Here is a 19,775-nt window from a genome sequence, read left to right as displayed (position 1 = left end):
TGGGAAGAAGGTAATGATCGGCATCTGATTTATGGCGGGAGAACGCAAGCATTCAAAGTGAAATGAAAGTGCTGCTTCATTGTGCTTGAGCAGCTTCCCCCCATCGTTGCATGACGGAACCACCATCCCGCTACTTTCCAATCTTGGTCTGCTGTGACTTTAATGTTGTGTCTAAATGCCACCCATTGCCGTTTCAACTGGGGGGGGATCTCTCTATTTTTCCATGGCCATGTTGAAATACTGTTATGACGAATACTTGATAGTTGATCCTTTTCCTTCTGATTGCTTCAGTGCAAAAGCCCGGACGGTGCTTCCGTCACTGATGTTATAGCGTGGTTTTGTTTGGTGCCACTGGTGTACCAAATGTCACACAAGCGCCCAATCGAAGGCCATGTCGGAATGTGATATCTCAACCTGGCAACCAGACCGGGGGTCAGTTGGCGTCATGAGCACCAATAGGTAACTGAACTACTTGAAAAGGATTGTTTTCGCACTACCTCGGTGCACGATTCCGTGTGAGCTATCCGTATTTCTCGTTCTTTCCAATATCTCCATGAAGTGAGTCCTGTACATGGATGATGAACTCATTTGTGCTTCTAAGAGGATCCTTTGCTCGCTATCGGGACATGAAAAGTCTCAAATGAACAGACGAGCAAGGTGAAGCACTTCCTTGTACGGAAAGGAGAGGGGGGGGAGGATAGGTTGAGCAAAGTAGTACAAAAAAAAAGAAAACCAAGTGCCGCAAAAGCAAAATAAATGTCTCCTGTCGCAACGCATTTTCTTTTTCTTTCTCTTTGAGCCATTCCACCAAATCTTTCATTTGCCGCAAGAGGTTTTCTTCACTGAAAAGTCTCTTGTCGCTTTGAGTTCCGTTCACTTAACAAAACTTTACGAAAAGGAAGAAGACCCCCTCGGTTGACGTTTAGACGCTTGCTTGCTTGCCTCCCTCAACAGTTTTCCCCTTGTCCCTTTTGAAAAACCTGTCTGTCTTGTCTTGCCTAGTCCTGCAAACCCACATTCGTTTACGAACCCGAGACATACTCCATCCTCCTCCAACCTTTCATTCTGTTTTGTTAGCGAACGCAAATGTCCAACTACCAAGAACAGTACTACCAAGGCCCCCGCCTTACATTTAACGATAATGCCTTGAACTCTCAAGACCAAGAAATGATCTATTTCGATGACGAAAGCAACTGCTACGAATACAATGAAGCCATGTACGAGCAGGAGAATGACATGTTGTATTATGAAGATGACATGTACTACGAAGAAGAGCCTCAACCTGAAGCTAGTGGTGACTCACAGCAAGAAGACCAGGATGCTCTGCTCAAGTTGATCGTTGGTGTCCAACAGTACCTCTCTGACCTACAGAACGCTGGTGCTAACAACCATCAAGATTCTCCCCTTTTGGAGCTCCAGTACAAGATGTATACCTATCTCAAGCAACGTGCTTGTGAAATGGGTATGGACCTTGATGAAGCTCTGGAGCAAGCCATGTAAAGCTCATGCCATGGTGGTACAACTGCTTTCGAAATTTATTTTTTGGGGCTTCCCACTTATAGACCATTTGACTTCTTGTTCGTTTCTACTTCAAGGCTAAATGATGTAGGGCTTGTGAGACATCGCTCCCATTCCCCTTTTCATTCATTCCCTTTTGAAGTCACACTTCTTTCTGCCTTTCAAATTCTATTGTTTTCTTACTGGTTTGGTCGTACTACTTCTTTTTCTTTTCCTTTTCCCGTTTTTATCAACATCCCCCCCCACTAGTACTACAAGGATTGCTTCTGGTGAACGCGATCTTATACTCTCTTTCACATATCACAACCTCATCATTTTCATCATTTAGGCCAAGTTTACTTTGCCTTCACATTTTAATGGAGTCCTTCACTGGATTACTGTATCCTCTTATGAAAACCTTATGGCCACCAGACAAAACATCTGTAACAAAAACCCCCCCCCCACAAAAAAAGGATAAAACGTTACTAAATCAAATAAAAAGAATGAAAATCTGGTTTATCAATCTTAACCCCTTCGTTAAAGTGAAAGACGCGTTCACCCAGTGTTTCGGTGTCCGCTTTTTATGGCCACGGTGGGGAGCGCGTTCTGCCCAAGTGACTATGACCCCCCAAACAAGGTAATCAAATCTGCTCCAATCTGCTTATCTCAAGGCGATACAACCTTTAGGTTGATTCAGCTTATCAATATCGAAAATGTGTGGAGAGAAAAAATCCTATACCTTAGTCAGACTTGGTTGCGGTAACAATTCAACCGATCTCCCAAACTCTCACTGAAAGCGGCTACGCTGTCCCTCCCACCGAACAGTAGACTTGAAAATGTTTTTGCAAGACCTAGGTAAGTTGCATGCGATTCATCTTTTTTTCATCTCATTTATTCCGTACGCCATACGAGTAGCTTGGGTTGCTTACAATATCGTAGTGAGGCTAAGTAGCAATGGATGTCAGTGGCACCCAAAATACCGGGAAAATGTCCAGCCATAGCGGCTATAACGTCGAACTGAGCTGAGCCTTTTTTCACGATATTCATATCAAGTTGTCCTTTTATTCTTGTTTGAAAAGTAAGCTGGTCATATGTTGTGAAGCTATTGCCACCATTGGCCTGAGCATCAAGGGAAAAAAAAAACATCGTTCATCGCTCAACTCCGCTAGCTACAAAAACAGAATATTGGTGGCATTTACATGTGCGACCTTTGTTCTCGTTTCTCACATTGCTTAACTGTGCTTATCGCTTACAGCATATGGAGGATGATATACAGCAGTTATATGTCAAGCAGCTCAAAGCTCAACTGTTAGAGAACACCCATGAAGCAATACAAAGCTTGATTGCTCGATACCCTGATGAATTTGACTTGCAAGCCCTCATCCCGCTTCCTGAAAATTCATCAGATAATGATAAAAACAAGAGCTTTCTCGAGTTATACCAGAATACCCTCGAGGAATACAGAGATAACGATGTCGATTTTGATATACATTGGGTAAATAAGGTTGTCCTGACTGTCATATTCCCCCCCATAGCTCCAGCTAACAAAGCTGTACTCTATAGCACTGGACGTTACCTTGGCGTCAGAACACGTCATATAAGATTCTAGCAGAGAGTTACGGCCAAGAAACCGTCATTACTGCCGCCATTCCACGCTCTCGCAAAGCCATTTCTCAAATATATGAGGATGGCCTGGATCAATACATGCGGTGGTTCCCATGGCGATGGTTCTCGGACATTACACTGATTGGCGCTGGAGGTTTCTCTGCTGTCTACTTCGCTGTTCTCAAACCACCCTATGAAGTTCATGACAGCGTTGAGGACCGCATCGTAGCCCTCAAGGTGGTGGACGACAAAATTTTAAACGAGGTAATGGATTTCAACCACTGTCAGGCTTTTGACTTTCACCCTAGGCGGTATCCTTGCTAATAAACAGTATAGATCGCCGTCCAGTCAAAGGCTTTCAACCCCGTACTCTTCCAAGGGATAACCGTATGTGAATCTACCGGCGACATGATGATGATCATGAATTTGGCAGAGGGAGGTAATCTGGAGGATCATATCAAACGAGACCCACTGGCTGATTCAGAAATGGAATCTATCGTCAATATTGCTTTACGGCTGGCAATAAGCTTATCCAGTCTTCACGACGACATTGGTTTCTGTCACAGAAACATTCATCCTCGAAATATCATTCACGCCGATTCAGAGTACTTTTTGGTGGACTACCGTTATTCCACCCCATGTGAAGAGGCCACGGCCATCACCCGAGCAAGCAAGGCTCACTATGGCAGAGTACCCTATATTGCTCCTGAGGTTCGAAGAGGACTATATACTACTCGCTCGGATGTCTATTCCATGGGAATTGTGCTTTGGCAGCTGGTCTCCAAGGTGTTATTCCCTGCCTCAGATGCTCTTTTGGAAGATCCACATATTTATCGAATTGAACCTGTGCCTGGAGTACCAAAATGGTTTGAGGTGAGCCCCTTCCATGGTTCGACAACGAATAAGCGCAGGAAAGAAAGATTAACCCAGTTTTTTGTTTCATAGGCCTTATACACAGCGTGTTTAGAGCCAACCCCTCAACATCGACCCAACGCCACCGAGATTTTAGCCACACTTACTCACTACAGCAAAATCTCGGTGGACGAAGAAACTGACGAAAGGAAAATGACAAATTATGTCGCCGAACGTCGTCTGGCCTGTCAAAAGCATGAGGCTAATCTATATCAGAAATCAGGCGCTAAAATACGACCTGTCACTGGTCTCTATGTTCTGAGCAAACTTCCCTCGTTTGAAGATCACATCAAGCTAAGTTTTAAGCGCTCAAGGTATAGAACCCCCAATGCGAAATGATAGCGATTATTATTGGTCATAATATACATATGTACATACTTTTTTTTGTTCTTTACCTCATAACGAAAACGAAAAACAAGAAATAAAAGCTAAGAAACGACACTGCTTCTTCCTCTTGATTTACCAAAAAGTTTTGAGTATGATGGAAGACTTTTTACGTCTACACCATGGAAACTTAGATTAACGTTGTGATGATAGTAAGACATTGAGCAAATACAACTCTCACTGATCATGGATTATGCTATATCGTCTATAGATACTCTCATTCTATTAGTCGGTAGTTCAAGCCAAGCTTTGAGGGTGGCCTAATTTAACTTTCACTTTCAACAGGAATTTCTGGATTGCTGTCAAACTGTACATCGCCCTTTTATGTTAACATCTTAATATTGCATTCTCTATTTGTTTGCTCGAAGCCATGTTGACGCTCGCTTATTTAGTGGAAATTTGCCGGACGACTGCACAAAGGAAAACACTGTCGACCAATTGAATTAACTGTTTGATGCATAGTTACGAAAGCTTTTACGATATTTTTCACGTCAAGCGTTGCAAAATAACTGATTTCCATATGGAATATCATCTCAGTGGCTTTCAGACTGCAGGTTTTTACTTTGCTTACCTCAAATTTCAACCATCGACGGCCCCTATGAGACGAAGCCTTCAGGACCATGCTCTCAAAATAACTTCTACCCAAAACAGTTGGTATTGATAACTCAGTACAAAGCCTAGGTAACATAATGAACATACGCGAATCTCTGACAAAACAAAGCCGTTCTCGGACAAAGTGCTCAATATCAATTATATGATCAAAATTGATTTTTACCTCCCAAATTGTGACGTTTTAAATATTCGAACAATCAACTGTCTTCTTTGAACGGGCAGTCATACCGCCACTTCAACAGCAAAACATCCCGACGACAACAATCTCTTCGAGGAAAAAAAATCATGAGTGGATGGGATAATTCTAATGCTGCCCCTCAATCCAATATTGATTGGAGTGAAGGAAACGTCAACAACAACAATTCGTATGGCAATGACCGACAATCACAGCCTAACAGAAGGATAGACCATGGCCCGCCCCGTATGGATCGTGGCCCTCCTCGTAGCGCCCCTCGGTATAACGATGGCGGCTACGGTGGAAACAACTACGGTAACGGTGGAAATAACTATGGTAACGGTGGAAACAACTACGATAGCGGTGGTAGACCACCCCCGTCAAACTACAAGTGGGCCTCGTCGAAGAAACGTTATGAGTGGAAGCCATCTTCAGATGATGCGGATGCCATTGCTCCTAGAGATGAGGAACTTGAAAAGGAGCTATTTGGTGAGGACAGCCACGTACACACCGGTCTCAACTTTGACAAATACGATAGCATTCCAAGCAGTGTTCGAGGTGATAACCCGCCAAGCCCTGTCGATAAAGTAATTGAAAATCTCTTTTTTCTCTTTACGCGGTCAGCCTAACACAATCTAACGTCCTTTGCAAACACGCAGTTCGAACAGTGTGATCTACATCCTGCCATGAAAGAAAATATCAGACTGGCAAGATATACCACACCTACTCCAGTCCAGGTAACATACTTATATTTTGTCAGTTCTTTCGCGGGTTCAGCATTTTGTCATCTAACCACGCCACCTACATGTAGAGACACTCAATTTCAATAGTTACTGCAGGCAGAGACTTGATGGCTTGTGCTCAGACCGGTAAGTATGCGTTAGTTTTTTGGCTTTGGTTCAGACTTGATCTCTAATGTAATGTGTCTTAGGCTCTGGTAAAACTGCCGCTTTCTTGATCCCGAGTTTGTCAGCCCTCTTTGGTAAAGCTGGTGAATTATGTCATTCTCGCCCTATGAACAGCTTTGCTGCTAAGCAATACCGTGCTGAACCTTTGGTCTTGATCTTGGCCCCTACTCGTGAATTGTGTACTCAAATCTTTGATGAATGTCGTCGTGTAAGTGTCAAGCCATGGTAATACATATAAGAAATTCTTATGGATTAGTTTACTCACCAACGGTTGAATGTACTCCACAGTTCTGCTACAGAAGCCAGCTTCGTCCTTGGTATGTTTTACTTTTCTGCTTTCCGAGAATCATAGTAATCATCGTGGCTGATTTGATCCCCTTTATAGCGCGATTTATGGTGGTGCTGAATCCTTCCCTCAAAAACTCGAGCTTGAGAAGGGCTGTGATATTCTTGCTGCTACCCCAGGTCGTCTTCAAGACTTTATTCAAAGAGGCAAAGTTGGTTTGAACCGAGTCAAGTATTTGGTTCTTGATGAAGCCGATAGAATGTTGGACATGGGCTTCGAAAGTTCCATCCGTGATATCGTTGAACAAAGTGGTGAGTTGACTAGACAGATTCTTGCCATGTTGGCAGCTCGGTACTGACTGTTTTCTTTTTTGTTATCAGGTATGAATCCTGACCGTCAAACCCTCATGTACTCTGCCACTTTCCCTCGTGCTATTCGTAAGCTTGCTCGCGATTTCTTAAAGCCTGATTATCTTTTCTTGAAGGTCGGTCGTGTTGGTGGTACCACTACAAATATCACACAAAAGGTTTACTGGGTCGAAGAAGAGGAAAAGCGTGAACGCATCAAAAAGCTACTTTTGTCTCAACCTCCCAGTAGAACTCTTATCTTTGTTGAGACCAAGCGTGGTGCTGATTCTTTGGATCAATACTTGTATGACCAAAGCTTCCCTACTACATCCATCCATGGTGATCGTACCCAAATGGAACGTGAAGATGCATTGATCGCTTTCAAGAACGGAAAGTGCCCCATCCTGGTTGCTACAGCCGTCGCCGCTAGAGGTCTTGATGTCCGTAACGTCATGCATGTTGTCAATTATGACATGACCAACGATTTGGACGAATATATCCATCGTATTGGCAGAACTGCCCGTGTGGGTAACTCTGGTCTGGCCACCACTTTTTTCAACGACCGAAACCTTCCCATCGCTACTGAATTGACCAAGGTCTTGCAAGAAAACAAGCAAGAGATTCCTGACTTCTTGAAAGACTACATGACCACCGACCTTACCTTCGCCGAAGATATGGACGAAGACAATGTCGAACTGCCCAGTTATGCTAAGCACGGTCTGCGTCGTGGTGGAGGTTTTGGCGGTCCGGCTAATAATGACGGTCCCAACTGGTTCGATCATAACAATAATGATAACTCACAAGGTTACAATAATAACCATAATCAGGGTTACGATAGAAACAACAACTCGCAAGGCGGCGGCGGTTACAATGATGGTTTCGACCAACGGCCTTCCTATGGCGGTGGTGCCGACTCTGGCTATGGTACTCCCCGTCAAGGTCCTTCTGGCGGTCGTGAGGGTGATTGGACCTGCCCAACTTGCAATGGTAACAATTTCTCTCGTCGTACTCAATGCTTCAAGTGCAACGCATCACGACCTGAAGGTACTGGTGGTTATGGTGGTGACTCTGGCAATATGTATGGTGGTGAACGACGTCGCCCTGGTCCTACCCCTGGAGACTGGGAGTGCCCATCGTGTGGCGTCAGTAACTTTGCAAGACGTAGCGAATGTTTCAAATGCAATGCCCCGAAAGAAAGCCAATCTGGTGGTAACGGCGGTGGCGGTTACAACAGTCAGCCTGCTGGAGAGGCATCTTGGGATAATAATAGCGCTCCTTCTTGGGATACATCTGCTAACAATGCAACTGCCGACCAAGGTAACGGTTGGGGGGCTAACAAAAATGGACCTTCCAATGATGGCTGGGACTCTTCTGCTGCTGCTGGTGAATGGGGGGCTAGCCCATCTCCCGCTGGTAACGACAGCTCTTGGGGTGCCGCTCCTTCCGCTGAGCCCAAGCCTGCTGCTCAGCAAGAATCGTGGGGTGCCTCTCCTTCCGCAGAGTCCAAGCCTGCTGCTCAGCAAGAGTGGGGTGCTTCTCCTTCTGGTGAGTCCAAGCCTGCTGCTCAGCAAGAATCGTGGGGTGCTTCTCCTTCCAAGGCTCCCGAATCCAAACCTGCCCAGCAAGATTCATGGGGCGCTTCTAACCCAAGTGCTTCTGGAAATGCGTCTCCTTCCATTGATAACAAACCTGCTCAACAAGAGTCTTGGGGATCGAACGGTGTACAAGATGTGACCAAGGGAGTTCAAAATATGAAAGTTCAATCTCCTAGCGGAAATGATGGATGGGGAGATACTGCCAAGTCCTCTGGAACTGATGGTTGGGATCCCAATCAAACACCTTGGTAAAAATAACCCTCCCGCCTCACCTGAACAATGACCCAAATCATTGTTGAAAAAAAAAAAAAAATTGAAAAAAAAACGCTTGTATGTATGTTGTAGCAATATACTAAAATATAAGGATATGTTACATTTAGATCTACTCATGCGGTCTCAATCGACACACTTCTTTCCAATTTCTACATCCCTTTCTTCATTGCTATCTCCTTGCTTATCCAGAACAGCTTGCTCAGGACCAACAGGAATTGAAATGCCTAGAATAAAAAATTAGTATTCGTCACTTTCTCTATGATCGCTCGGCCCAATCGTCTTTCCCTCGTGTGATTGGCTCCGTCCATTATCACCACGACCATCACATAACCATTTTCCTTTTGAGCACAGGCAATGATAACCGTCAAAGGTACGATGTGGGGAAAATAATGAATTTGCATTGTTACAATCACAGTTGTAACAACCGTGATGGAGGTAGGACTGCGTGCCCAATAATGAGAGAAAAAAGGCAGAAGAAAAATACACAGGTTGAAGATTAACGAAACGAAACGCAACGTAAAAAGAAGGCAGAGAAAGAAAGAGAAATGCCCAACAAACAACAAAAAACTTTTCTACCAGAACAAATAGGAAACATAGCAAACAGTAAAAAGGGCTTAAAGAAAAGTGAGTGCCTGAGTCAGGAACGCGTGAGTGTGTAAAATGTGGTTGGGTGTGTGCCTCTAATTGAGAATGAAATCCAGTTTCGATTTGGTGTTGTTCTTGCGGGACGATTCTCCAGTGGCCTTGTCATCTCCTCCCTCGATGACCTTGGGTCTCGCTCCAGGCGATGTCTGAGCTTGTGAATAAGGTGGTGAATGCCCTTGATACGGTTTAGCAGAACCAAAGGATCGTCTATACTGTCGATGTATATCATCTGGAGCGACCGATACATTCACATTACGATCTTGTTGTTGTGGTATCCCCACTGTTGGATACTCCACCCTCGATCTTCCTGGACTCGACATAGTGCTATGCTGTAATACAGGACTACGGTATGCATAGGATGGGTAGGAAGTCTGACGATACGGTGTTGTCATGGCGTGGTCTCGCTGCTGAGGTTGCCTATTATCAATGTGTCGGGGATCGGCTCCTCGAGTCACGCCGCTACCTGGGCTATGATACATGGTAGACGACGGATTCATATGGGGTGACACATAAGCCGAGTTTGCTGGTGCATACTGTTGCTGATAATGTCTACTCTCAGGTGATGACATCCCGCTATGCGTTGACGAGTGCGGTGAGTTGGAGTGCGGTGACATATGGCTGTGATGTGGGCCATACATTTTTGGTCCCAACCCCATTGATGCAGGGTCTTGCCGTGAAGGTACCTCCATGCTTGACGTTAATGCTTGTACCTGATTACCATCCGCTCGATAATTAATGAAATGAAGTGCATTTCCTGTCTGAGATGAATACTGATGAGAATATCCACTGTCCTCCGACATTCGTTCAGACCCTCCTTGTCTTCCATTCGGTGGATGAGGAGCTTCTTCATCAGACGCAGGCTGTGCAGGTGAATGTAATATCTTCGCGAAATCAAATGGATTGGGTCTCTCTGTAGGTCGCTCGTTACTTGACGGCCGCTCATGGCGTGGTACCGAGGGTGAATGTGTACCTGGCCTGGATGATAGAGACGTAGCCTCAACATTGTTATTTAATAGATCAGCAATACTACTTGGCTGCGGTCGTTTGCCATGATAATATGCGCTGTAATCTTCTTGAGAGGGTCGTCGACTGGGAGGTGCAGAAATCGAACTGTTTCGATTGACCATGGATTGCCTTTGGTCATGAGGCACCATTGCTTTCTCGTCAGAATTACGTCGAGGGGTATCATACATTTCGGACGGATTAAAGCCTGTATTCCTAGTGGCATATGCCTGGTATGGAGATACTGGGACCGCAAATGTTGATTTACTGGTGGGTATGGTATAAGGTGACGCTCGTTGCTCCCACATTTGTTGATGCCTGACAGTCGCTGAAGACATTTGCATTGGAGGCGAATCATGCATAGCTTCGTATCGTCCTGCTCGAGTATTTTCAGGCGGATGATGCGGTAAATAAGCGTTTCCGGTGGTTGGCTGCTCGTCAATCTTCCTCAACTTTTGCGCTTTTCCGGAGGATATAGCTTCTTGAGATGGTGATTGAGTTCGGTCCATTTGAATAGTACCAACATTGCCACTCAATGACATCTTCCTTCTGCGATATTCGCCAGCCTCTGTTTCAGCATCAGACATATGTTTTCCATTATATGATTGTGGGGGAGATTTAACCATAGGCTGAGACTTGATTGGCGGTGGTGCGGACAATTGCTGCTGTTCTTCCGTAGTTTGAGGTAAAGACGACTTTCGAATTTCTTGCGGTGAATGATTGGAGCTGGATGGAGAATCCGATTTACTGCGCTTTACATCCCTGTGATCAAATCCAATGTCGGCCCTTGTTAAAACGGGATTGGTGTGCAACACTGGGCTATCGATAGCGACTTTCATGGAGTCAGATCTCTTCTTGCCTTGGCTCCCCCTAAACTTGGGTGGCATCTTTGATTCAATCATTTGTCGTAAAGTCATGTCCACTCGAACGGGTGCACTACCAGGTGTTTCATTGTCTTTCACAAGCCCACTTGAGGTATCCATTGCATTATGCGGGCTATCGTTTGCATTATCTGACTGTGAAGTTTTCGGTTCTTGTTTGACGACACTGTCCGCCGACATTGGCTCTGTGTTCGTAGATTTAACTGATATTTCGTCAGACTGTTTACGAGCTATATTAAACTTGATGAGAGCATCTTCCGAGCGTTTTCGAGCATCATGCACAGTTTGTTCCTTCCATTGGGGAGATTGTATATTTTTCATTGCATGTGCCTTTTCTTCCGCAGCATCTGAGTCTTCCATTAATGACATTGGATCATCCAACGATTGCTTTCTTGAATTGATGTCATGAGGAGATAAGTCTTGTTCTTTGACACTATCAGCAAGTGAATTCTTCCTTGATGCAGGCATATAATCTATGCTAGAAGTTGAATCGCGATGGCCTTGATGAAACGATCGCTTTTCGGTATAGGTGTCAAAGGGGTTCGCCGATGGTGACATAATGGCCGGCGTAGCAGCCATTGGGCCACCGGAGAGGGTTTTGGAAAGGTTTTCGGTAGTGATCTTCATGGCGGCATTTGGGACCTTGGTGACAGGCTCAGGCATGGGGATACCTTTCTCGCGCGCTTTCCAGGCAGTTCGAATGTCTTCCATATGAGCAAGCAATTGCTCCTTTGTAACACCGTCCTGAATACTTTTGAGTATCTTCTTCACCACTTGCTCGTCATTTGCTAACTCTTTATCGTCTCGGAACTTGACAAATCTATCCGTTCAGAATATTATGAGTAAATTTGCATATGGAGATTACGGTTAAAAAAACAAAAAGGTGCGGCATTTCTTACCTCCATCCGCCCTTTCGTTTCGTAGGCGCATATCCTGGTTCAACAATTGTAACATTCCATTCCGGGTCATACCGAAACTCTCCAATTTTACCGTCTGGAACGCTCTTCTTCCATCTGGTTGTGAAATGTAACATTAGGCATCTCAGGCTATAACAAAAAGCTCCAGGCGATGTATTCTAAAAATCACTTACTCAAGTGCTGTTTCCGTTTCCAATTGTAAATGATCATAAGGCTTGTAATTTTTTCCCTGTGCTACAACTTCCAAAGAATATATCGGCTTATGCTCTTTGCTCCATTTCACTGCTATCCGAAAGTCAACGGTATTCAATTCCGCCGGTTTCCATTTGAGCCTGTATCATGGGGGAGATTAGCGGATATTACGATTGGCAACGTTAGCAACGCTAGACGAAATTGCTTACAGTTTTTCACAGGTGCCAGTGGTGTAAGGTAATTTAACAGGCGTAAATATAACACCATCGCTTGCGTGTTTGAGGCGAGTCATTTGATCAAATACTAGTGCCAATCCATAAGACCGTTCCATCTTTTTCAACTCCACCCTAGTGAATCAATCCTGTCATTAGTATGATGTCAAAACCCACCCTGTCGAAAAGCAGAAAAGAAACCTCGCATACTTGAATGGTGCACCTTTTTTGAGTGAGTTGTGAAGCGGCTGTATCACTTCTTGTTGTAACATCTGGGTAAACACATAATACGTCAGTACTTTGTCACATCACGATAATGCAGAAACCTACTGAACATACCCCTAAGCGCGTACTAAATGCTCTTTGCGTAACAGATTGCGTATTGACCACCATCAAATCAAATATTAAGAATCGTAACGTTTTGTTCTAAAAAGAAAAAGTATTAAAGCGCCAGTTTAGATGATGGCAACATGCATAAAGTGAGTTTGGCGTACCTTGTTTTCGTCAATGTCCATCACTAGCTCTCCATCCATGAGGGTTTCATTATGGTATTCATTATCTTTTCCCCTTAATGGGAATAATAGATGGGGAATAAAGAACCACGAACGGTTTCGGTCCAGCTAATAGGCAACGTTAGATTACGGTATAAAACAAGCTTACAATAACCGATACACGTACCAAAAATGTTGCGGGCCCTTTTGGTGTTTGTGTGGCAAACATCAGATATCGTACACCATCGCTCTTCTCACATACAAAGTAATCCTCTCGTTGAAGGTCGATTAAATGCTTGGTTTCAAAGCTAACAGGTTGAGAACCAGGAAACCTATATTTCAAGGGCCAAATGAGAATTTAAAGAAAAACGTGTCAGTACGCCATACGCTAATGAATATATCAGAGGAAAAAGGAGGTGAATGGCGAAGGCTGCACATTGGAAGTCGTGAGTCGGTAATGCGGACTGACATGCAGCATGGTGAAGCTTCGATTCGTTCAAGATTTGCATGATAACAATTGTTGCCGCCATGTGTTTCGTTTGATGATGATTCTGATTATGATTCTGCTATTGGGTGACAATGAACTGACGCTTACCCATCGTGATGTATCTTCAACAATTCTTGAACTCTTCCTTGAAGAGTTTTTGAATAAACAGGATCAACACGTTTTGCAATTGAATCATTTAGAATATCGTGAGGTGTTGAAGTGGCCGCTGGAACGGACTGAACGGTGGGTGCCAGTCCAGTTTGCTGTATAGAGGCCATGCAAAAGCTCAGCTGATGTAGTTATTATAGTTACGGTCAACAATGTTTTCGTAAATGTGAGGGTGAATGTCGGGAAACTGGGGTCAGATTGGTGATGAGCCCGAGAAGTGTGAATGTGCAATTATATATTAATGGCGACAGACTGTGTTGTATGGACGATGAAGGATGAGTTTCCCAGTGCTAATTTGAGCGTACAAAAGTGTATCCAATACGACAACTGGGACTCGATTAAGCGGCAACTGATGCACTGCAAGTGTAGGTGAGCTAGGAGCGGAAATACCTTTCGACACCACACAGCAAATTGGTACTTTTGCCAGGCGTGACTTTCAAAAAAGCTGCTATCACAAAATTCTGCTCATTTGCTGCTGCATAAAAACTTTTTTTTTTTGAGAAAGGGCTGTTGTCTGCAGCTTTAAGACGAACTTCGTAGATAGAAGAAGGTTATATGCTTTCATTTTCTTCATCATATCAATAATTTGTGTATGTGCGAATACAAATGGCCAAGAAAAAGGCACAGTTCGAAATACTGAATGTGGCTGTACCAAAATGTGGACCTTGTTTTTCTTGGCCTTGAAAATTCGAACGATGAAAAGGTTTTGCTGTGCCATAGCCTTCTTATCATTCAATAGACATACGATAACATCACAGAAGCTGAATTTAGCATTACTTCAGACATCAGCGAATGACACATAATCAAAGAACTAAAGGTTCACTTGGAAATTGGCTAACTACTTCGGACGCCGTGTGCTACAGCGCTTGACTTTTAGAATTCTACCACCCAACTGCATTTGACCTGTTATCTCTGTAGTTTCCTTCAATCTGAAATTTTAAAACATTGACTTGCACATATTACCGGGTTGATCGGAACAACTAAAACTGTCGTGATGAGAGCATGTTTTAATGGTTAAGCTCAGGAGAAACATGTGTAACGTGAAGGAAATTATTATATGCAAAGGACTATAGCGTAAATACATAATGTACGATGCATGGTAAACGATATTACCATGACTGTCTAGAACTCATGGTTGATGTCGATAACTTGTATTCTCGAAGGCGTTTGGTATAATCTGGCATAGCTGAGCCCCAGTTTTTGAAGCGAACTACCTATTGGGACAAAGAGTGTAAATGTAAGTAGCAACAAACGTCCATATATGTAGATGTATACAACGTACCATGCATGTAGCATTATCCTCTGTACCAAATTGCTCTGATATGTTGACAAGTGCCTTAGCAGCTTCCTGAGGTTCATCGTATTGCTTCACCTTAGGTTTTATGATTAATACTTTGGAACATCTGCTCTTATCAAAGTTTGTCACTTCAGGTACTTACAAAGTCAATGACTTCCTGGTCTGTCATTACTGATGTGATACCATCTGTTATAAGCACCTATTGATTTACTGTTAATGAACTGATCATTCCCTTCGCCATTTAGACGTCGCAATTTCTCTTAGTACCATGAAAGCCGCTGGGTTATTGGCAGTTATTGAATGTCGTACGAAATCGGGCTCAGCAGAGACACCATATCGCTTCAAGCCAGTGTCTCCAAAAGCTCTGCTAGTTGCAAGCGCTCCCAAGATCCCTATGTAGAAATAGCTTGTCAGTCAATAGGAAGTCCAGCCTCATCTTCTGTAAATCACTTACGGTCAGCTCCCCATGAATCTGTCATGACATAGCCGGCATATCTTCGTAGTCTATCATTTTCAAACGAATTTCCTGGATGATGATCACCTGTGCTAAGTGATACCACTTCCCCGTTGGATGCATCACAAAGCAAAATTCTATTGACGTCTTTGTCAGACAATGTATATACACGACTAAGACGAGAGAAAGACCCCTTACCGTGTATCACCAACATGACCGATCAAAATATCGTACTGTTGACTGTCCCAAAATGGTTTTCTATCCTTTGTCTGTACAATGGCAACGCTTCCTGTTGACCCGACTTGATCAGGCTGTTTGCCGCTAGAAATATCCGAAGCCTCCTCTTCTCCTGCGCATGAAGCATCGGCTTTCAGGAACGATAGCTGAATTCTCTGCTCAGGTGTTAGAGCTGATCTATTATTGACACTCCCTAAAGGCTCTCCTGTGTCTCTATCTGCAATGTCCTTAAAGACATTTGGGAGGCGGTATCTCTTGAAGTAGCCTCCAAATTTCTTCAAGCTGGCAACTGTACCTGGTAGATCAGCGAGCGTTACGTTTTCAATTAGATTATGAAGGTTATGGGACAACCTGCGCTTGTGATGGTCAGTGTGGTGTGACATTTTCAATATGACTTGTTGCGACTACATACCAATCCGACACTCTGCTGCCACCATGGCTGTTAAGGAGATGTCAGGTTAGCCTCAGATCAATAGAAATTCAATGATTCTTCACTTTTCATTCTTACCCATCAAAAATTCCAACATAGAGTCTCTGTGCATCAATTTCATTCACTCCACCTCCAGCTCCAATGGACAATGATTTGATGGTATAGCGATCCTCATTTGTTGGCCGAGTGCCTCGAAAGCTGGAATACCCTATACCAAACCATTAGCGATGGCGTATAAAAAAAGATACGTAATGCGCCATTATATGATAACGTACCTAGTATTTTTCGAGCTTTCGTCAATGCGACTCGAAGCTTGTTACCTGTTTAAACCTGTCAGTACAATAACGAAACAAGTATCGAGGCTAAAGTGTCCGTTATTACCGTCATACGTTTGTACGAGATAGTAATCTAGGCTGCATCGACGATCAGAAGAAGAGAATGCTCGAAGTCGAAATGCAGGGGAACTACATGCGATCCGTGGTCGAACTGCATTTAACATTTCAAGCTATGACAAAAAACTGTGGGTATCAAACGTGCGGGTTCCGAGGAAATTTCTGCATTCAGCTCTTTTCTGGGACAGAATTACATTTTTCTTTTTCTGGCATCTTACCCCAACTCTGCAAAAATCATCTATGATATATGCATTCTCAAGACATAATACTTCAGATTGAAGGTACATTCAGAGGTCAAATCTTGATTTTATCATCCTTTTGTATTCATGCAAACTGTCGACAGAGTGCATGCAAGAGTTGGAGACTGAATTTCACAATGACGGCACTAAGAATAACAGTCAAATTCTCACGCGCCTGGCAAATATTGCCAATGACATAAATGGTATCAGATTCTCTGATACTACTGCAACTAAACTCTATGCCATCGGTAAGATTCCTCTGCAATTGGTAAAGAAGAAAGATGGCACAGCTAAAAATCCTGTTTGCTGAAGGCAAACGGTTATTCGATCTGTCTAAAGATGCGCAAGCTCTGTATGGACGACATTTAAATTTTAAAAGTAATTTTATTTTGACCTCAACCTCTTGCTCTGAAACAGACATGAAATTAATGAAACACAGTTCTCGACATCGGCTACACTTTCATCAAGGCTACCATTGCAAATACGGACCTTATGACTGAGCAAGGTACTGACATATAACGTATGACTGTAGATGAACTTGTACGAGCGTTAATCTCATACAATTCGAATTTGACCTGCAATAGCAACATTACAAATATTTGAGCTTGCCTGCATCTTTGGAAAATCGAGTCTCGGTAAAGTTTGTTCAAGTAGTATGGAAAACCGTTTAGATCTGATTAGTTATTTTGTAGACGTGGGTGAATACGAAAAAGCGGACCAAACCTTCAATGAAGCTAAGGATGTAAGTATTATCAATCGAATCGTTGGTGACTGATGCTTGGCTGACACTATATAGCTTCAAATTAACACATGGAACTTGAATCCTGAAATTACATCGAAATACCATGAACTACAGTTCATATTGCATTTCTACCTGGCGGAAATGGTGAATACTGCTGCTAGCATTTTACCTGTCAATATCTGTGCATTAATTTGTATTACAAGTACCTGTCTATGAACAACAGTCAAGCTTGTAGTTTAATGGTCGACATTGCAACTCAATGTAAGGCTGATTACATTATTCAGTCTAATATAATTTGATGGATGACAAAGCTATGTCTTAGATATCAATGAGCTCACAACAGCTAAACAGGTACGATAATTTCCAACTAAATGCTTTACACCTCGTTTGACACTATTGAAACTTGACATTATGTCAATAGGTGCAAGACTTGTGTGCTATCTGTCTGCGAGCCATCATTTACTGTTTACGCAGGAACAACATTGAAGAAGCATTCATTTGGAGTAAAGTCAATTTCTTCAAAGTGGAAGACAAGGCACTAGCTAGTGGAGGGGTACTAGCATCTTCTTTAAGAGTAAGAATTACTTCATATCATCAGATTGGACGTCGTCTTTTTACCAGTATCATTGTTACCAATGCCACGTCAGATTCAGAACGCTAAATTACAAGGTACATGCATTCTCGTATTCTCACCTAATGACATCGTCATATTTATTTGTATGGAAAAGCCAGTATTCTGTTGAACTATGATATGCCAAAAGCAACAGCATCAAATGACATTGCAGGTTTCCTAAAATCTGTCTCCAATGTAAACTTTAGCTTTTAACCAGCAGTATGTATGGCTTATATTGACAGTACTTCAAGATATCTGTTTCAGACATGTTGCTGCACTTGATGATATTGAAGTTAAAGATGAAATACTTTGGTACAAACGTTGCAAGTCTATACGAAGGTATATTTACGTGATGCTAAGCCAACATTGATATGAATCGGCATTTTTATCTTTACATTTTAGCTTACCAAGATGCTATGTCGCAGAGTCGGCTGACAGACAGAAATGTCAACATGTAAGTGCTCAACGATAAATCATATACGCGCGGTAATTAAGTTTTACTTCAGCCTTGTTGCTATTGTGGATATGGTCAAGATCGATGTTGGGTAACAATGAATTCCGTCAGTGCTTCCAAATTGCCCATGAATATTGACGTATATTTCCAATCCCAGGCCAGAAAAGTTATTCCAAGGGTTGGACCAGCTGATTGTAAAGAATGCTGTACACATTGGTCAGTCTTTGCGTAAAGAAAACTTTGAAACGATTCACATTGTCAAATTTCAAATCATCGGTATGTGGTGTGAAGGTGATCCCAAGACAGCCAAAAATATGATTGAGCTCGCATATGAAGGTAGCTACTATATTGACAATTCCAAAAAAAAAAGCGCAAATAAGTGAAATTTAATGATCAATGTTTCAGCCATCCATAGCATCAAAAATGATTTGGAAGATGTGACAGTTTACAGCATTTGCATGGTAAGTCCTGATTTTGCTCTAGAAGGAAATATTTTGTCTCATCGACGTAATTGCAGATTTTATGGAAATATGGCGATCATTTTATTCGGGTAGAAATTGATTGCTGCATCAATAGGTGGATAAAAAGGTTTTCTAATCCGTTGCATCAACTTAGGTAAAGGCTTATCGCACAGCGGCATTTTGTTTCGAATGTACGGAGACACTTTACGATTCTGATGCCTGGGGAGATACAAATTTGATGATGTTGCGAAGGTAAGATCATCAAGTAGAATAACGCATAAGATCAGAAAGAGATTGTTAATGATTATATAAACAACAGAAGGCTGGCTTTATGTTACTATGAGAATGAGCAGTGGGATTTAGCGGAGGAAACTCTAGAAAGAAATTTACTAAGGCATCCTTCTGAAAGAGAAGCAGTAGATATCATTCTTATGATACAAGCTCTATTAGCAAATAACGAGCTTATTGAAGGTACGTATGTAGAATCAGGTTCAATAGTAAGGTAAATTGCTGACACTTTAATGATAGCATCGGCTTATTTACTGTGCCTCCCTAAAAGCAAGGGCTACAATATCAGCATGTCAGACTTCATCACAGATGTTCAGAAGCACTTGAATAATTATACTCTAAATTAGTAAAAGGATAATGCTTGCTCGCTTTTCAGCTTCGTAATACTACACATTATCTACTACACATTATCTACGCGTATAACCAACAATTTCTCGGCGTTGCGGCATCCTAGAAGTTAGATCCAGTGTTTTTAACAGCTACATGTAGCCCGTGTCTTTTCAGCTCGTGACATGATTGGGGACAATGCTGAGAAATCGCTGGATCCATGAAACGAATCACAATTCCACCAACTGCTAT

At 42.8% G+C, this 19,775-nt stretch overlaps 6 protein-coding genes across 6 annotated transcripts; 4 read left to right on the top strand and 2 right to left on the bottom strand.

Moving 5' to 3' along the window:
• Positions 1-1,086: 1,086 nt before the first annotated feature.
• On the top strand, positions 1,087-1,500 carry K450DRAFT_196309 (uncharacterized protein; the record flags this gene model as incomplete). Its single annotated transcript, XM_051584522.1, has 1 exon — positions 1,087-1,500. One exon carries the CDS (start codon positions 1,087-1,089, stop codon positions 1,498-1,500), a length of 414 nt encoding a protein of 137 aa, XP_051448115.1.
• A 1,214-nt stretch (positions 1,501-2,714) lies between these two features.
• On the top strand, positions 2,715-4,457 carry K450DRAFT_224264 (uncharacterized protein). The gene is made up of 3 exons (XM_051586186.1): positions 2,715-3,366; positions 3,439-3,975; positions 4,048-4,457. Exons 1-3 carry the CDS (start codon positions 3,202-3,204, stop codon positions 4,351-4,353), a joined length of 1,008 nt encoding a protein of 335 aa, XP_051448114.1. The 5' UTR covers positions 2,715-3,201; the 3' UTR covers positions 4,354-4,457.
• Positions 4,458-5,238: 781 nt separating this feature from the next.
• K450DRAFT_224258 (uncharacterized protein) lies at positions 5,239-8,529 on the top strand. The gene is made up of 9 exons (XM_051586185.1): positions 5,239-5,437; positions 5,497-5,772; positions 5,845-5,922; positions 5,997-6,054; positions 6,117-6,301; positions 6,382-6,410; positions 6,479-6,690; positions 6,760-8,251; positions 8,299-8,529. Exons 1-9 carry the CDS (start codon positions 5,420-5,422, stop codon positions 8,369-8,371), a joined length of 2,421 nt encoding a protein of 806 aa, XP_051448113.1. The 5' UTR covers positions 5,239-5,419; the 3' UTR covers positions 8,372-8,529.
• Positions 8,530-11,791: 3,262 nt separating this feature from the next.
• K450DRAFT_159191 (uncharacterized protein) lies at positions 11,792-13,268 on the bottom strand (the record flags this gene model as incomplete). Its single annotated transcript, XM_051583995.1, has 7 exons — positions 11,792-11,942; positions 12,094-12,135; positions 12,213-12,371; positions 12,441-12,578; positions 12,654-12,715; positions 12,783-12,869; positions 13,110-13,268. Coding segments are annotated over 7 exons (798 nt in total), but the record flags the coding sequence as incomplete, so codon positions are not given.
• Positions 13,269-14,551: 1,283 nt separating this feature from the next.
• On the bottom strand, positions 14,552-16,544 carry K450DRAFT_224242 (uncharacterized protein). Its single transcript, XM_051586184.1, has 10 exons — positions 16,389-16,544; positions 16,283-16,327; positions 16,086-16,215; positions 15,990-16,016; positions 15,539-15,928; positions 15,341-15,477; positions 15,154-15,278; positions 15,029-15,085; positions 14,872-14,961; positions 14,552-14,803 (listed from the first exon to the last, which is right to left on the bottom strand). The coding sequence occupies exons 1-10, from the start codon at positions 16,504-16,506 to the stop codon at positions 14,699-14,701; spliced, it is 1,224 nt and encodes a 407-aa protein (XP_051448111.1). The 5' UTR covers positions 16,507-16,544; the 3' UTR covers positions 14,552-14,698.
• Positions 16,545-16,919: 375 nt separating this feature from the next.
• Positions 16,920-19,543, top strand: K450DRAFT_196304 (uncharacterized protein; the record flags this gene model as incomplete). The annotated part of the gene is made up of 14 exons (XM_051584521.1): positions 16,920-17,016; positions 17,078-17,143; positions 17,223-17,380; positions 17,435-17,524; positions 17,584-17,641; positions 17,703-17,731; positions 17,802-17,954; positions 18,236-18,332; positions 18,396-18,447; positions 18,605-18,723; positions 18,853-18,908; positions 19,063-19,160; positions 19,228-19,379; positions 19,437-19,543. The coding sequence occupies 14 exons, from the start codon at positions 16,920-16,922 to the stop codon at positions 19,541-19,543; spliced, it is 1,332 nt and encodes a 443-aa protein (XP_051448110.1).
• Positions 19,544-19,775: the final 232 nt, after the last annotated feature.

This window comes from Umbelopsis ramanniana, assembly GCF_025399195.1.
Source record: "Umbelopsis ramanniana AG unplaced genomic scaffold K450scaffold_6, whole genome shotgun sequence".
NCBI classification, from domain to species: domain Eukaryota; kingdom Fungi; phylum Mucoromycota; class Umbelopsidomycetes; order Umbelopsidales; family Umbelopsidaceae; genus Umbelopsis; species Umbelopsis ramanniana.
Note: the sequence above shows the minus strand (reverse complement) of the source record. Positions and strands in the feature narration are given on the sequence as shown.

Bases quoted from the DNA above. Each gene is read 5' to 3' on its own strand.
- K450DRAFT_224258 (XM_051586185.1), top strand. The intron at 5,773-5,844 runs GTAATTGAAAAT...GCAAACACGCAG, and splicing joins CGCCAAGCCCTGTCGATAAA to TTCGAACAGTGTGATCTACA. The intron at 8,252-8,298 runs GTGGGGTGCTTC...CTGCTCAGCAAG, and splicing joins AAGCCTGCTGCTCAGCAAGA to AATCGTGGGGTGCTTCTCCT.
- K450DRAFT_224264 (XM_051586186.1), top strand. From the start codon at position 3,202: ATGCGGTGGTTCCCATGGCGATGGTTCTCGGACATTACACTGATTGGC. The intron at 3,367-3,438 runs GTAATGGATTTC...TAAACAGTATAG, and splicing joins ACGACAAAATTTTAAACGAG to ATCGCCGTCCAGTCAAAGGC. The intron at 3,976-4,047 runs GTGAGCCCCTTC...TTTGTTTCATAG, and splicing joins GAGTACCAAAATGGTTTGAG to GCCTTATACACAGCGTGTTT.
- K450DRAFT_224242 (XM_051586184.1), bottom strand. From the start codon at position 16,506: ATGTTAAATGCAGTTCGACCACGGATCGCATGTAGTTCCCCTGCATTT. The intron at 16,216-16,282 runs GTACGTTATCAT...GGTTTGGTATAG, and splicing joins GAAAGCTCGAAAAATACTAG to GGTATTCCAGCTTTCGAGGC. The intron at 15,478-15,538 runs GTAAGGGGTCTT...AGACGTCAATAG, and splicing joins GGTCATGTTGGTGATACACG to AATTTTGCTTTGTGATGCAT.